At 48.1% G+C, this 16,635-nt stretch overlaps 2 protein-coding genes across 3 annotated transcripts in view; one reads left to right on the plus strand and one right to left on the minus strand.

Moving 5' to 3' along the window:
- The first annotated feature begins 899 nt into the window (after positions 1–899).
- On the plus strand, positions 900–5,109 carry LOC121291819 (protein FAM110A-like). The gene is made up of 2 exons (XM_041213415.1): positions 900–973; positions 3,284–5,109. The coding sequence occupies exon 2, from the start codon at positions 3,396–3,398 to the stop codon at positions 4,422–4,424; it is 1,029 nt and encodes a 342-aa protein (XP_041069349.1). The 5' UTR covers positions 900–973; positions 3,284–3,395; the 3' UTR covers positions 4,425–5,109.
- Positions 5,110–6,902: 1,793 nt separating this feature from the next.
- The window catches only part of LOC121291876 (uncharacterized WD repeat-containing protein all2124-like), a 215,887-nt gene continuing 206,154 nt past the window's right edge, over positions 6,903–16,635 (minus strand). The window contains exon 7 of one of the 2 annotated variants that reach the window (XM_041213519.1): positions 6,903–7,079. In XM_041213519.1, coding sequence (XP_041069453.1) covers positions 6,960–7,079 — 120 coding nt within the window. In that variant the 3' untranslated portion in view covers positions 6,903–6,959. Of the gene's footprint in view, positions 7,140–16,635 lie in introns of both variants that reach the window. The other variant, XM_041213518.1, reaches the window with a different exon arrangement.

Genomic DNA, 16,635 nt, shown 5'->3' on the forward strand with positions numbered 1-16,635 from the left:
CTATGTTGCTCCTATATGGATCCTATGTTGCTCCTATATGGATCCTATGTTGCTCCTATATGGATCCTATGTTGCTCCTATATGGATCCTATGTTGCTCCTATATGGATCCTATGTTGCTCCTATATGGATCCTATGTTGCTCCTATATTTGCTCCTATATGGATCCTATGTTGATGGTATATTTGCTCCTATATGGATCCTATGTTGATGGTATGTTTGCTCCTATATGGATCCTATGTTGATGGTATGTTTGCTCCTATATTTGCTCCTATATGGATCCTATGTTGCTCCTATATTTGCTCCTATATGGATCCTATGTTGCTCCTATATGGATCCTATGTTGCTCCTATATGGATCCTATGTTGCTCCTATATTTGCTCCTATATGGATCCTATGTTGATGGTATGTTTGCTCCTATATGGATCCTATGTTGCTCCTATATGGATCCTATGTTGATGGTATGTTTGCTCCTTTATGGATCCTATGTTGATGGTATGTTTACTCCTATATGGATCCTATGTTGCTCCTATGTGGATCCTATGTTGATGGTATGTTTGCTCCTATATGGATCCTATGTTGCTCCTATGTGGATCCTATGTTGATGGTATGTTTGCTCCTATATGGATCCTATGTTGCTCCTATGTGGATCCTATGTTGATGGTATGTTTGCTCCTATATGGATCCTATATTTTCTCCTGACCTTACATTGACCCGTGTGTGTGTTGACGGTTGCAGGGGGCGGGGCTCCACACACTTCAAATCACCCGCCCTCATTGTCCGGCGTGGGAGGGCCGACGTGCGCTCTGATTGGCTGCGTGCTGATACGGTGGGCAGTTCACTGTCAACGCCGATTGGTTAGGCGTAACTATCAATCGCGCGGCGCTCGAGGGGCCGCCCACTGGCCGCTGATTGGTCCGTGTCCGCGAGCGAACGGTAGAAACGCAATTTAAATCCCGGTTCGAGGAGCAACAGGTGGGAGAAGGCGGGGGGGGAAGAGGGAGGGAAAGGGGGGGAAAGAGGGAGGAGGGGGGAAAGAGGGAGGAGGGGGGAAAGAGGGAGGAGGGGGGGAAGAGGGAGGAGGGGGGAAAGAGGGAGGAGGGGGGGAAGAGGGAGGGAAAGGGGGGAAGAGGGAGGAGGGGGGAAAGAGGGAGGGAAAGGGGGGGAAGAGGGAGGAGGGGGGAAAGAGGGAGGAGGGGGGAAAGAGGGAGGAGGGGGGGAAGAGGGAGGGAAAGGGGGGGAAGAGGGAGGGGGGGAAGAGGGAGGAGGGGGGGAGGAGGGGGGGAAGAGGGAGGGAAAGGGGGGGAAGAGGGAGGGAAAGGGGGGGAAGAGGGAGGGGGGGAAGAGGGAGGAGGGGGGGAAGAGGGAGGGAAAGGGGGGGAAGAGGGAGGGAAAGGGGGGGAAGAGGGAGGGAAAGGGGGGGAAGAGGGAGGGGGGGAAGAGGGAGGGGGGGAAGAGGGAGGAGGGGGGGAGGAGGGGGGGAAGAGGGAGGGAAAGGGGGGGAAGAGGGAGGGAAAGGGGGGAAAGAGGGAAGAGGGAGGGAAAGGGGGGGAAGAGGGAGGGAAAGGGGGGGAAGAGGGAGGAGGGGGAAAGAGGGAGGGAAAGGGGGGGAAGAGGGAGGAGGGGGAAAGAGGGAGGGAAAGGGAGAAGGAGGGAGAGGGGGGAGGGAGAAAAAGGGAGGGGGAGAAAAGGAGAGGAGGGAGAAAGTGAGTGAGAGGGAGGGGAGTGAGAGGGAGGGGAGGGAGGTGGGGGAGAGAGGGAGGTGGGGGAGAGAGGGAGGTGGGGGAGAGAGGGAGGAGGGGAGAGAGGGAGGTGGGTGAGAGAGGGAGGTGGGAGAGAGGGAGAAGGGGGGAGAGAGGTGGGGGAGAGAGGGGGAGGGGGGAAGAGAGGGAGGTGGGGGGGAGAGGGGGAGGGGGGAAGAGAGGGAGGTGGGGGGGAGAGGGGGGAGGGGAGAGAGGGAGGAGGGGAGAGGGGGGGGAGAGGGAGGGAGAGAGGGAGGGGAGGGAGGTGGGGGAGAGAGGGAGGTGGGTGAGAGAGGGAGGAGGGGAGAGAGGGAGGAGGGGAGAGAGGGAGAAGGGGGGAGAGAGGTGGGGGAGAGAGGGGGAGGGAGAGAGGGAGAAGGAGGGAGAGAGGTGGGGGAGAGAGGGAGAGAGGAGGAGGGGGGAGAGAGGGGGAGGGGGGGAGAGGGGGAGGGGGGGAGAGGGGGGAGGGGGGGGGAGAGAGGGGAGGGGGAGAGAGGGAGAAGGGGGGAGAGAGGGAGGAGGGGGGAGAGAGGGAGAAGGGGGGAGAGAGGGAGGTGGGGGGGAGGGGGAGGTGAGGGAGAGAGGGAGGAGGGGGGGAGGGGGAGGTGGGGGAGAGAGGGAGGAGGGGGGAGAGGTGGGGGAGAGAGGGGGAGGGGGAGAGAGGGAGGTGGGGAGAGAGGGAGGTGGGTGAGAGAGGTGGGGGAGAGAGGGAGGGGGAGAGAGGGGGAGGGGGAGAGAGGGAGGTGGGGGGGAGGGGGAGGTGGGTGAGAGAGGGAGGAGGGGAGAGAGAGAGGTGGGGGAGAGAGGGAGGGGGGAGAGAGGGGGAGGGGGGGAGAGAGGGGGAGGGGGGGGAAGAGAGGGAGGAGGGTGAGAGGGGATGAGTGGGGGAGGGGGAGAGAAGAGGGGGAGGGGAGAGAGGGGTTGGGGTGAGGAGGGGATGGATGGAGGGAGAGGAAGGGAGGGGGTCACAGAGAGGGGAGGGGAGAGTGAGTGGGGGAAAAGAGTCAGAAAAAGAGCGAGGGGAGGGGAGGTCAGGTTGTGGGGGAGGAGAGAGGTGGTGGGTGCGGGATGGAAGAGGGAGTAAGAGAGAGAGAGGGTGGGGGGGTGAGAGTCAGAGCCTGAGAGTGAGGAAGGGAAACAGAGCGAGGATGGGGAAGTGGAGGAAGGGAGGGGTAAGAGGCTTAAGCTTTCGGCATTGCCTTACCATGGTTGTGTCTAGGGGAATACTGTAAAGATCACACATTTAATTTAACAATTGGCCATCAGCGGGATTTGAATAAGAAGCTGTGTTTGTGTGTGTGTAGAGTCTTGTTATTCCTTTATGGGATATGGGCGTTGCTGGCCAGGCCAGCATTTATTATCCCTCTCCCACTGCCCTTCAGAAGCTGGTGGTGAGTGCCCTTGTTGAACCACTGCAATCCAGCTGGTGTAGGCTCACCCACTGTCTTCGTAAGTCCCACATTTCCTGCCCTGCTCATTTTCCTGGGATCCTGGCAACTAAAACCTTTCGCTTATTGTTTTTTGTTTTCCTATTTCGTTTCAGAAGTGACCCGATAAGTTTACAAGATATCGTGAGCAAGGTCCTGTGGTCTGCCAGGAGACTAAATCTGTTGCGGTAGGGGCATTCAGATCATGTGAGAACCAGCTCCTTCCTGATGATGACTGAGGCTCTTGTCCCCCACCCCCTACAACACCCCACTGCTGAGTATAGAGCAGAAGGGATCGGTGGACAGTGGGAAATGTTGAATGAAAGTTGTGATCCTGTCACATTCTGTTCAGGCAATCCTCTCCGAATCCTAAACAGAGGGCCGGAGTACTTCCGCAAGCGGGTATGGAGGGGGCCTCCGACCCTGAGCGCGGTGGAGCGGCTGGAGGCCGATAAAGTCAAATACGTGAAGAGCCAGCAACTGGTGGGTGCCCGTCAGGAGCCAGTGAGGCCAGGCAAACCAGTGCCATGTCCCACGGTCACACACAACCATGTCAGCCCCAGGAATCCTGCTGGTGCTGGAGGGGGCTGCAGGGCAGAGAAAGAGAACTCGAGCCTGGAGATTCTGAGCTGTGATATTCCCAGCCCGGCTGGGAAAGGGCCTCATTCCCAGGGAAAGGCCGTGGGTTCCAGAGTGGGGTACCAGCAAAGCAGCAGCGACCCAGAACGAGGGAGCAACGATGTGAAGCCTGGTGCCTCAGTGCTGGCTCACCGAGGGGTGGTGAGGAGGGTGGACGTGAGACCCAGTGTTTGCAGGCGTTTCCGGAAGTGGCCAGCTCCTTCTCCAGCCCAGTCACAGCTTTCCCCAAGGAAAGGGTGCTCCGAGCTGACCCTGAGGACCAAGTCCTCACCGCACCGCTCAGCGTTGGAGCTGAGTGACCAACGCTGCCAGGCTCAGGCCGAGCTGGAGCGGTTCTTCAATTACTGTGGCCTGGAGCCTGAGGACCTGGAATCTGCAGCGATGGAGCAATTGGCCAAGTCTGGCTCAGACATCCTGTCCCTCAAACTGCAGAGCGTCAGTGCCTGTAGCTCGCAGCACAGTAACACAGCTGGGGAGAGGACAGGAAAGGCCATCTCATATGGAATCTCCATCATTGAACGCAATGCCAGGATCATTAAATGGCTGTACAGCTGCAGAGAGGCCAGGAACATGCAAAGCGAGTTACCCGTGCGAGGAGCAGGTGCTGCTGGGTGTTAGGAGTTTACTGTGCCCTTGGCACCACCACCCCCCACCCCCCCCCGACGCTGCGCCCTCGCCTCCCCACGCCCATCACATTGTGCCCTTGCCTTCCCCTTGTTTGTGTATAATATCTATACACAAAGCTACTTGAACAAGAGGACATCTGAGAAGTGTAGAATTTACTGAATCTTAGAGCTTTTTGAAGGGTACAGAATCATTGCAGCCAAAATGAATTTCATTGAGTAGCTGTTTGCTGTAGATTTGCGAATTGCTTGTTAACGATGACAAATGAGCAAGTTAGATCAAGAGTAGAAGTACAGGAATTAAAAGGGTTGCTAAGTACAGTTACAGAAAGATACCCAGTACAGACATTGGAAATGGAGACCTGACAGCCTTGTCCCAATAACAAGCAAAGGAGAAATTGAGGGTAAACACAGAAAAAAAATCACACGGGTGGATAATCTTGAGACGTGGACTGAGGGAGATTTGAAGAAAACTGGAGAAGAAGCAAACTGATGCCAACAGTCCGACTAAGGCCAGGTGACAACGAACAAACGGTCAACCTTCTGCGACATTGCTGATTGAGTCTGAACATAAGGCTGCTTCACTTAATGGGTTTTTATTACATAGAATGTTCCAGGATTTGCCCTTCAAATTCCACAACTGTTTTGTCAAAATTCTGTCTGTTTTCTGTGAAAATAAATCTTTGGCCTTGATTATCATCTATACTAATGTCCTTCATCATTCAATCTTAACATTTTAAAACCCATGATACTCATCAAATTAGCAAGAGATCAAATATTATCTAATATATTGTGTGTTACATGGAAGAACTGAGCATTAGACTATGTGGCTCACAATGAGTGACCTACCTCCTGTGAGCAGGTTGTTGTCCCATTTCCCCCTCCTCTTCAAATCAGAAGTGGGCAGATTCTTGACATTTACGCATTCCACATGACCCAAACTCACCCATTTTTAGGGTTAAAAATTGTGTCCAATACTCTGGGGACCATATCTTAGGGAGAATGTCAAACCCTGGGCAGGCTACAGAGGATAGTGAGCACAGTTATGCTAGGATTGAGGGATGTCAGTCATGTGGAAAGACTGGGAGAAACTAGGATTGTTCTCCTTCAGAGTTATGACAGAGTAAATAAGAACAAAGATAAAAACAAAAAAACTGCGGATGCTGGAAATCCAAAACAAAAACAGAATTACCTGGAAAAACTCAGCAGGTCTGGCAGCATCGGCGGAGAAGAAAAGACTTTTCTTCTCCGCCGATGCTGCCAGACCTGCTGAGTTTTTCCAGGTAATTCTGTTTTTGTTTTAAATAAGAACAAAACTGTTTCCAGCTTTCAAAAGGGGAAATTGAATAAATATTTGAAAAGGAAGAATCTTCATGACTATGAGAAACGACAAGGGTGAGACTTATTGGATAGCTCTTTCAAAGAGCTATCACGATGGACTAAATTACTTCCTGCTCTGTATGATTCAAGAATTCTATTCTATTGTATTCTATAAAGTCCAACAGTGCCAGGGGTATTGACTGGATTATCTACCACACTGTTAAATTATTGATCTGACGCAACAATGCCAGGGGCAGCCTACTAACTTGTTTTGAATTAAATTTTCTCTATTAAAATTTGGGGCCTGACTTAGTGGCAAGAGAGAGGCGCCCATATTGATATTGTTTAACATATTAGATACCTCATCTTTAACCTTCTGAACAGAGTCCAAAGCTGGAATTTCTTTCACTTCATTTAGCTCATATGACACTCAGCAAGTAACTGTGTGGATGGTGAGATCAGGGGCATTAATGTACACCTGATCACTGGTACAAAGTGCACCTAAGGAGATCAGTACCTTAAAACGTGAAGGCTTCAGCGAGAGAACTGATGCGCTAGTTTGACTTATAAACAATGCATATGGAGAACAGTCCCAGTCTACCCTGATGCTATCCCTCACCTCACTAATCTAGGCAAATGGAGGAGACTGCACACAGTCAGGTGCTGTATTTGCATAATGAGCAAGCATCACACCTCACCCCACATGGAACACAAAACATCTTGTGCAAAAGCAGAGTACTGTGGATGCTAGAAATCTGAAACAGAAACAGAAAATGTTGGAGATACCTAGCAGATCAGGCTGCATTTATGGGAGAAACACTGAGTTAACATTTAGAGACGTTACAAGAAGACAATGTGTTCTTAGTAATGTGCTTCAGCCGCATGGAGTCTTGGGAAGTGGTGGTGTCCATGTTCTGGTACACCAAGATCATCTTACAGCACATACTAGAGAACCAAAGCTGGGACCTTGATGATTTGTTTAGTCTGCTACTCACCGGACAAATGTCGAGATATTGGGGGCATCGGACAGTAGACAAAGACAACAATCCTATTATACACTTGGAACCACAAGGTGACAAACCTGAACACAAACACACCCAAAGCAATATTTCAGTAAAAGCTTTAATGAAAATGTTGAAAATTCAAACATTGAGCTTCTGGGACCGAGACGCAAGGTTATGGATAGCCTCCTGCTCAGTTTCCTTTTCTGTTAAAGGAGGTAAGCAATGTGCAGTTCCCCTCCTCCTCCAGCAAATGCAATTTGTTGGCCTTCCATCACTGTAGTGACAACATGCACAGGATGTTGGTGCAGCTTAATCTCCCCCAGAACCTGAGATAGAGAGAGAACCATGGTTATCTCCAACACAGCAGGAACAGATGGCACTGGACCCTATCAAAAAAAACATTATCTGGTCATTATCACATTGCTGCGTGTGAGTGTTGCTAAGTGCAAATTAGCTGTTGTGCTTCTTACATTACAGTACTGACTACACCTCAAAAAGTACTTCACTGGCTGTAAAGCGCTTCGAGACATCAGTAGTTGTGAAAGGCGCTATATAAATGCAAGTTTCTTTTTCTTTATCTAATCTGTAGACACTGTATCTATATCTTTGTTTCCTATGATGAACACAATGCAGCAGACTGATCCCTCACACAAGAGCACGAGATAGGAGTAGTAGACCATACAGCCCATTCGGCCTGCTCCACATTCAATACAATCAGTGCTGATCTTGGCCCTTCAACCCCACTTTCCTATTTACTCCCCATATCCTTTAATTCCCAAAGACACCAAAAATCTGTCTATCCCAGCCTTAAATATATTCAAAATTTTTCAGAATCTTGTACATTTCAATGAGATCACCTCTCATTCTTCTGAACTCCACAGAACATAGGCCCAATTCACTCAGGTTTTCATCATTGGACAACCCTCTCAAGCCGGGTACTAGGCCAGTGACCCTTTGCTGTACTGTCTCCAATGCAAATACATCCATTTGTGATAAAGGCCAACAAGCCATTTGCCTTCCTAGTTGCTTGCTGTGCCTGGAATACTAACTCTGTGGGTCCTTGTGTGAGCACACCCAAGTCTCTCCAAACATCAACATTTACAAGTTCCACACCTTTTGGAAAATATTCTGCTTTTCTATTCTTATGAACAAAGTGAATAACCTCACACTTCCCTACATTATACTCTGTCCGTTACCTTGTTGCACACTCTCCTAATCTGCCTATATCTCCTTGCAGCCTATGTCCTCCTCACACATTGCATTTCCACCAAGCTAGGTATTGTCAGCAAACTTAGCTACATTACTCTTCATCTAAATCATTAATTATAGATTGAAATAGCTAAGGCCTCATCACTGATCCTGTGGCACTCCACTTAGCACAGACTGGCAAACTGAAAACACCCAATTTATGCATACTCTTTGCTTCCTGTCTGAAAACCAATTTTCTTTCCATGCTAATATATTACCCCCAACTCCATGAGGCCTTACCTTGCCTGTTAACCTTCTGTGCAGCATATATCAAATGCTTTTTGGAAATGCAAGTATACAATATCTGCTGGTTCCCTTTATTTACCCCACTGGTTACATTCTCAAAAAAAACTAATACGTTTGTCAAACACAATTTCCCTTCCGTAAAACCATGTTGACTTTGTCTGATCATACTATTATTTTCTAAGTCCATTGTGGTCCCCAAACAGGACTACTTGCTGCTAAGCTGTGATACCTGCAATGAGGTTAACCTCTTACAACGTGTCGCAGAGGTAAACCAGCTACAGTCAGGCTCAAAATACAGACAACAGTTCTGGAATCTTTCCACAGGACTGGACTACCTTAACAACCCTACAAAACTACACTTGGGAATGGCGCCAAGCACTGTGCCTCTGCACTCTGCCAAAGGCCCCATCCCCTCATGGATGAGGTATGGCGCCAGCTCGATAACATGGTGAATATGGGAGTCATGTCCCCTGCGAAGCAACCCACCACATGGTGCTCGGGGACGGTCTTGGCTCGCAAACTGAACGGCTCCCTCCACATCTGTGTCGACCTCACGCAGCTTAACAACCCCATGGCCTCAGTGGACGAGAGCCTGACAGAGCTTTCAGGCAGCACCCGCTTTTTCAAACCTGGAGGCTAACAGCAGCTTCTGGCTACTTCCTCTTGACGAGGGTTTTCAGCTCTTAACCACATTCATTACCCCCCCGCAGTAGATTCTGCTTCAACCTTCTACCCTTTGGGATCACATTGACACCAGAGATCTTCCAGTAAACAATGTCAGACATCTTGCAAGGCCTTCAAGGAGTCATTTGCTGCATGGACAACATTCTGGTCCTCGTGGTCACGGTACAATAGTACAACGAGAGGTTCACAGTGGTCCTGGGATGGCTGCGAGAGTTGAGAAGTTCTCAAAAAGCTCCATCTGGTTCCTGGGCCACATTGTCGTCAGCAGCAGTATCACAGCAGACACCTAAAAACCAAGGCGATCACCGACTTCCGCTATCCTGGTCCTTCAACTCCTCCTGGGCGTGGTGAACAGCCGGTGAAATTTTTGCCTCAGCTGGCACAGCTCAAGGAGCCACTGAGACACTTAGACAAAAACAGAATTACCTGGAAAAACTCAGCAGGTCTGGCAGCATCGGCGGAGAAGAAAAGAGTTGACGTTTCGAGTCCTCATGACCCTTCGACAGAACTTGAGTTTGAGTCCAAGAAAGAGTTGAAATATAAGCTGGTTTAAGGTGTGTGGGGACGGGGAGCGGAGAGAGAGAGAGAGAGAGAGAAGTGGAGGCAGGGGGTGTGGTTGTAGGGACAAACAAGCAGTGATAGAAGCAGATCATCAAAAGATGTCACCAACAATAGAACAAAAGAACACATAGGTGTTAAAGTTGGTGATATTATCTAAACGAATGTGCTAATTAAGAATGGATGGTAGGGCACTCAAGGTATAGCTCTAGTGGGGGTGGGGAGAGCATAAAATATTTTAAAATACTTAAAAATAATGGAAATAGGTGGGAAAAAAAGAAAAACTGAGACACTTACTTAGGAAGGACCAAGTCTGGGTTTGGGACTCCCCGCAGGACCAGGCATCAAGGAGATGCTGCTCTCTCTAGACATCCTGGCCCTACCTATCATCATCACAGCCGATGCCTCCTCTGTGGGTCTCGAGCAGTCCTCTTCCAGGAGCAATCAGACTGCATGCGGCAACCAACGTACCAAGCTTCAAGAGGACTATCCAACACGGAAACCAGGTATGCCATTATCATAAGAGAAGCTTTGGCAGTCACTGTGAAAAGTTTTCCGACCGCATCATCAGCATATCATTATACCAGGCCCTTGCACCCCCACTGGATCGTTCGTCCACGTCAGCAGGAAAGCAGGCCGACCTGTTTCACAACAGCACAGAGGCAACGTACAATTGGTGAGCTGCACTTTGGGTGAACTGGGGGTCCTGCAGAGCTTGTCTGTTGTTTTGCAGGCTTCAGGAGCGCTGGGAGGGGGTTGGGGTTAAGTGCCACTCTGCCTGGCTGGTAGTGGGGAGGGGGGTGGTGAGGGGCGTGGGGGTCAGGGGGCAAGTGCAGCCCTGCCTCTGAGGTGACTGGTGGAGAGTGTGAGTGGGCGTTGTGTCGGGACTTCAGGGAGGGTGACTCCAGATTCATCTTCAGAGGTTTCTTCGGGGCTTGACTGGAGGCCCTGGGTCATGGACTGCGGTGGCTGTTTGGTAGATGTGCCTGTGAAAGCAGAGGAGAGATAATCAGTGCCTGGCAGTGGCCTGTGAAAGAGGACACATCACTCACAACATGGGTGTCTGATGGATGTTGCACTGCTGGATCCTCACTTGGTAGAGCAGCGCCAACCTCACTGTCAGAACAGGACCGGTCCTGGTCATCGCCGGTCATCATAGTCCGTGAAGATGTTGATTTCGGGCATTTTGCCACCGGTCTGCGACCTCTCTCTCTTGTTGAGTGCCAGCTTGTCCTGCATGGATAGAGATGGAGGAAGTGTAAGCAAGATGCCTGCCAGGCCAGATGACAAGTATGCCTGGCCCGTGTGGGTGTTGAGTGGTCCCATGGACAGGATGAGGACAATGACGGTGAGTGTGTGAGAGTGAATGGTGAGAGCTGAACCGGCAATGAGTGTGGGCCCTGTGGGTGTGTGGTGGGTTTGTGAGTCTGTGAGTTGAGTGATGAGATAAGTGACTTACCCAGGCAGAACAGAGGAGATCATTCATCCTCTTGCGCCACTGGGTGGCTGTCCTATTTTGCAGGGGGTTGGCACTAAGCACCGTTGCCATCCCTCCCAAGCCGGGTTCATGCTGTTGCTGCCCACCCTGCGGCCAGAGTAGGGGTAGAGGACATCCTGGCGGGCCTCAATGGCATCCAATAGTCGCTCGAGAGACGCATCGCTGAACCTGGGGGCTGCCGCTTTCTACAGTTTCAGGGCCATGACTTCAATGCAGCTGTGGCGAGCTGGAAGTACTGAGATGTGTGCTTGCGGCTGGATTTTGAAGATGGGGCCCAGCGTGATGCAGAGGCTGGATAATGGTGGCTGGGTGCCATGGAAACGGCGTCTTTCCCGGGAGTGCAGAAATAATGAGGCGCGTTGGGACGATACAGCGTGGAAACCCATCACGGCTGGAGGGTAAAACCATGTCTTACCCACCCAATACCGCACTTGGCGCAAATCTGGGAAAATTCCAGCCTTTAGTGTGGGGATCATTGAAAAGTAAACACAGTGACAAAAGCAGATTCATATCACTTCAGAAAGTGGGTCAGAGTTTATCACAAAGATTGACTTGCTGTGGGGATATTGGCAAGTACCCTTACTGGAAAGAGCAGAGATATTGGCTTTTGTAAAATCAGATGGACTATATCAGTTTAAAGTTATGCCATTGGGTATGAAGGATGCACCAGCAACATTTCAAAGACTGCCAAACAAAGTAATTGCAGGTCTGAGAAATTGTGCGGTTTATATCAACAACTGTGTCAAACATGGGGGGCCATTTACAACATCTGAAACAACTGTTTGATCGACTGCAAAGAGCTAATCTTGTGGTGAACTTGGTAAGAGTGAATTTGCAAAAGAGTTACATATTTAAGCCACACCATTGGTCATGGTAAGGCGGCCCCATGAGATGTGTAATTAAAAGCCATCATGAATTTCGCCAACAAAGCCCATGGTGTTGGGCATAGTATATTAGAATGGATAGAGGATTGGCTAACTAATAGAAGACAGAGAGCTGGGATACGGGGGGGGGCATTTTCAGGGTGACAACCTGTAACTAGTGGAGTGCCACAAGGATCAGTGCTGGGGCCACAATTATTTACAATATATATTAATGACTTGGATGAGGGAAGTAAATGCACTATCGCCAAGTTTGTGGATGATGCAAAAATAGGTGGGAAGGCAAGTGGTGAGGGTGACACAAAGAGTCTACAGAGGGATATAGATAGGTTAAGTGAGTGGGAAAAAAACTTGACAGATGGAATATAATGTGGGAAAATGTGAGGTTCTGCACTTTGGCAGGAAGAATAGAGGAGCTGAATATTATTTAAATGAAGAAAGACTGCAGAAAGCAGCAGCACAGAGGGATTTGGGGGTCCTCGTGTATGAATCACAAAAGGCTAACATACAAGTTCAGCAGGTAATAGGGAAGGCAAATGGAATGTTGGCTTTATTTCAAAGGGAATGGAGTATAAAAATAGGGAAGTCTTGCTAAAACTATACAAGGCACCAGTTAGACCATACCTAGAATACTGTGAATAGTTTTGGTCCCATTATCTAAGGAAAGATATACTGGCATGGAGACAGTCTAGAGTATGTTCACCAGGTTGATCCTGAGTATGGAGGGATTTTCTTATGAGGAGAGGTTGAGTAGGTTGGGCCTGTACTCATTGGAGTTTAGAAGAATGAGAGGTGACCTTACTGAAACATATAAGATTCTTAGGGGCCCTGACAGGGTAGATGCTGAGAGGTGGTTTCCCCTTGTGGGAGAGTCTGGGGCCAAAGGGCATAATCTCAGAGTAAGGGATCACCCATTTAAGACAGAGATGAGGAGGAATTTCTTCTCTCAGAGGGTGGTCAATCTGTGGAATTCTTTACCGCAGAGGGCTGGAGAGGCTGGGTTGTTAAGTATATTCAAGGTTGAGATAGACAGATTTTAATCAGTAAAGGAATCAAGGGTTATGGGGAAAAGGCAGGAAAGTGGAGTTGAGGATTATCATATCAGCCATGATCTCATTGAATGGCAGAGCAGAGTCGATGGGCTGAATGGCCTACTCCTGCTCCTACATCTTGTGGGACGTTTTGAGATTTCTGGGCATGAGTAGATTTTACTGGAAGTTTGTACCAAATTTTAGCAGTGGTTTTGCTCCATCAACTGAACTACTAAAAAGGAACAAGAAATTTCAGTGGACACAGGAGTGTCAGAATCCATTTGACAGCTTAAAGACTGTGTTGACTACAACACCAGTTTTAGCAGTATCTAATTATGCTAAGCAATTTAAGTTGGCCATTGATGCAAGTGATGTGGGTATTGGTGCTGTTTGTTACAAGAAGATGAAACAAGAACTGAAAAGCTGGTAGGACATTTTTCACAGAAGCTGAATGTATATCAGAAAAAATACTCAACCATTGAAAAAGAGACTCTAGGTCTGGCATTAGCATTGCAGTATTGAGACTTATGCTGCAAGCAATTCTTCAGAAACAATTGGTCATACAGACCACAATACTTTTAGAATTTCTGGACAAATTTCAAGACTGGAGTGTAAGACTGTTCAGATGGAGTTTATTATTGCAACCATTTAATTTACAGATTATTCATGTGGCTGGACGAGAGAAATTAATTGCAAGTGCAAAGATGGAAAGCTGTGTGGGGAGTGGCCGTATGATACCTTGAAAGGTGCATTGTGTGAAATAGACCTGTGCAAAAAATGCCTCCAGCCACCCTGCAGAAGTTTGCTGTTCCAGTAACCAACTTGTGTTAAAAGCCTTTGGAGTTCTACTATCGAGTGAGAGGGAGAGAGGTGGTGTGAAATACCTCCCTTATAGCAACAGTGGGTGCTTGTGATAATATTGCTGGATGTTTTATAGATTAAGAATCTATTTGGACTGTTGCCTGAAAGGGGGTATGTAGTTGAAAGTCCAGGAAGTAGAAATATTTTGGGAACTGTTGTAAGACTAAGTGACTATAATCTTATGTGTGTTTAAATTTTTTTTCTTTAGTTAATAAATTTAATTTAAACTTTAAAATCTCTAAAGGTGGTAGTGGACTCATTACTTCTGACTTCAATGCACAAACTTTCTTGTAATAAATACAAATTGCAAAATCATTGTGATAGCGTGGCCATGTTTCCCTCTCAGATTTGGTCAGCCCGGTAAACATCATATCATAACAACATATCATAACAAAGAATTGAGAATTCCTCAAAAATGTCCATCCAGTTCCTGGGCCATGTCATCAGCAGCAATGGTATCATGGCAGACACCCAAAAAACCAAAGCTATCACCAACTTCCTCACTTCCTCTATCCCAGACCTTCGACTCCTCCTGGGCATGGTGAACCAGCCGGCAAAAGCTGGCATAGGTCCCAAAGCCACTGAGACACTTACTTAGGAAGGACCAAGTCTGGGTTTGGGACTCCCCGCAAGACCAGGCGTTCACCCGCGTCAAGGAGATGCTGCCCTCTATAGACATCCTGGCCCTACCCATCATCATCACAGCCGATGTCTCCTCTATGGGTCTCGAGCAGTCCTTTTCCAGGAGCAATCAGACGGCACTTGGCGACCAGTTTACTAAGCTTCAGGAGGACTATCCAACACGGAAACCAGGTATTTCATTATTTAAAAAGCCTTGGCGGTCACATTGGCCTGTGAAAAGTTTTCCAACTACATTGTCAGCCTCAAAATCACCATTGAGACAGACCACAAGTCACTGGTCTCTCTGCTAAACAAGGAGGAGCTCATGAAATTGCCCCCGTCGGACAGAAGCAGGCCTCTGCCTACTTCAGGCAGCACCGTGCCAGACACTGCCACAGCTGCAGCAGGATGACAAAGTTTGGACCTGGACCTTGAAAGACAAGGCACAGCCCTTCACCAAACTGAGAACCAACCCCGTTCCTTCACCAAACTGAGGATCAACCCTGTTCCTACCAAATCGGCACGCCGGATGGAGCAGTTGGTGCAACAGGAGGAGTCTCTGCCCACTCTCTAGCCAGGCTGCCCCCATTGCAAGATGGAGGATGATTCACGAGGACACTCAGACGCTGGAGCCACCTCCAAGCCAATGAAAAGAGCAAGGACCTCCAGAGCCTGCCGCTCTCCCAACCGAGGCAGAGGTAGACAGACTCTTGTTAGGCAAGGGAATCAAAGGTTATCGGGGTTAGAGGGGAATGTGGAAATCAAAACACAGATGATCAACCATGAACTTATTGAATGGCGGAGCAGGCTCGAAGGGCTGAAAGGTCGACTGTTCCTATTTCTTATTTTCCTATGTTGAATGGTGAGCTAGAAGCATAAGGGTCGCAAGACCTGCAGACCGCCTCAGTCTAAGATTTCAAAGACATGAAGGGAGAGATGGGGTAGTAGGAACGCCATTAATGCACACTGTTAATGTTGTTCATGTCACTTATGAAATAGCTTAGAGTTAGAATACTTTATACTTGTGTCATGAAGAGATAATAATGTTTATAATGTTATTGGAAATTATTTTTAAATTGGAATTCTATTGGGGTCTGTGTCTATGTGTGTGTCTGTCTGTGTCTTCAATGGATTAAAGCCAGCTAGTCCGGGTGCTTTGATATATCGTGGTTTTGAGATGTTAATAAGATAAACATAAGGAGGAGAAGGTAACGTGTAAACTTGCATTTGTTGAATAATCCATTCAAAAGAATGGGTAAAATCTTACACCTAGCTGGGAAACGCCAAGCAATGTGTTTATTTTACTAATAAAATTGGTGGAATGAAGGATATTATTGTTAGGAGAGGTAAAATTAAAAACCTAGCAATACAATGGAAAACTTACATTCAAAGGGGAAGTTTGGTATAAACAGAGAGGAGTTTGTGTGTGTGGGTCAGAGGCATTTAAGATCTAACCAGCCTGTAAACCTACAACCATGTCTACAAAGGAACCAAATTGCAAGGAACCTCCTTTTGAATTTGTATGGTCAAATGTGCTTTGCCTGGTGTCTGTTTAAAGTCTATGGGTTATTCTTCCCTTGATGAAGATTTACCTGGAAGTGATTAATTTGGGGATTTGTATAAAAGTTATGGTAATAATTTGTAGACATGTGTATGTGTTTAATTTGTTGTTAAATTAATCAAGTTTTAATTTAGTTTTATATAAAAAAACCTTTCCAGGCTTGGTGGTCTTATTCCTGAACTCAGAGTTGCATCTCAAACATACCAATTGAAAATATAGGTAATGACCGTTGTTCAAGTTTCTCTCTGGGATTTAAACTACTCAGCCTTTACCAACTGCTGTGTATTGTAAGTTGTAACACTAAAGTTAGGTACAGAAGACTGATAGCAACATAAGTCTTGAAACAAATTATAAGCAGGGGTAAAGACTTGAGGGGAGATGTAGTAGAAGGACCTGGTACCTAAAGGGTTAATGTGGCACTGAGTACAATACTGCCCACACAGTGTAAGGCCTGGAGATAAGGCCAGTCTGAGATAGGTAGCAACATGTAAGGACCTAGCATGCAGCCCTCTCCAAACCTGTACCCTCTACTGTAAACATGTACATTGTTCCATAATGTTAATAAAGACTTACTCGCAACTTCCACAAAACTGCTTCATGCTGTCCAAGCATCAATGCTAACGACAGCAGAATAGATCAGCTCCCCCCCTCTTAGCACCAGCATTTTAAGAGCTACAGGGATCAAGCCAAATA

Source organism: Carcharodon carcharias, chromosome 19 (assembly GCF_017639515.1).
Source record: "Carcharodon carcharias isolate sCarCar2 chromosome 19, sCarCar2.pri, whole genome shotgun sequence".
NCBI lineage: Eukaryota > Metazoa > Chordata > Chondrichthyes > Lamniformes > Lamnidae > Carcharodon > Carcharodon carcharias.

What these genes read in the sequence shown, in the direction of transcription:
- LOC121291819 (XM_041213415.1), top strand. Translation starts at nt 3,396, where the DNA reads ATGATGACTGAGGCTCTTGTCCCCCACCCCCTACAACACCCCACTGCT.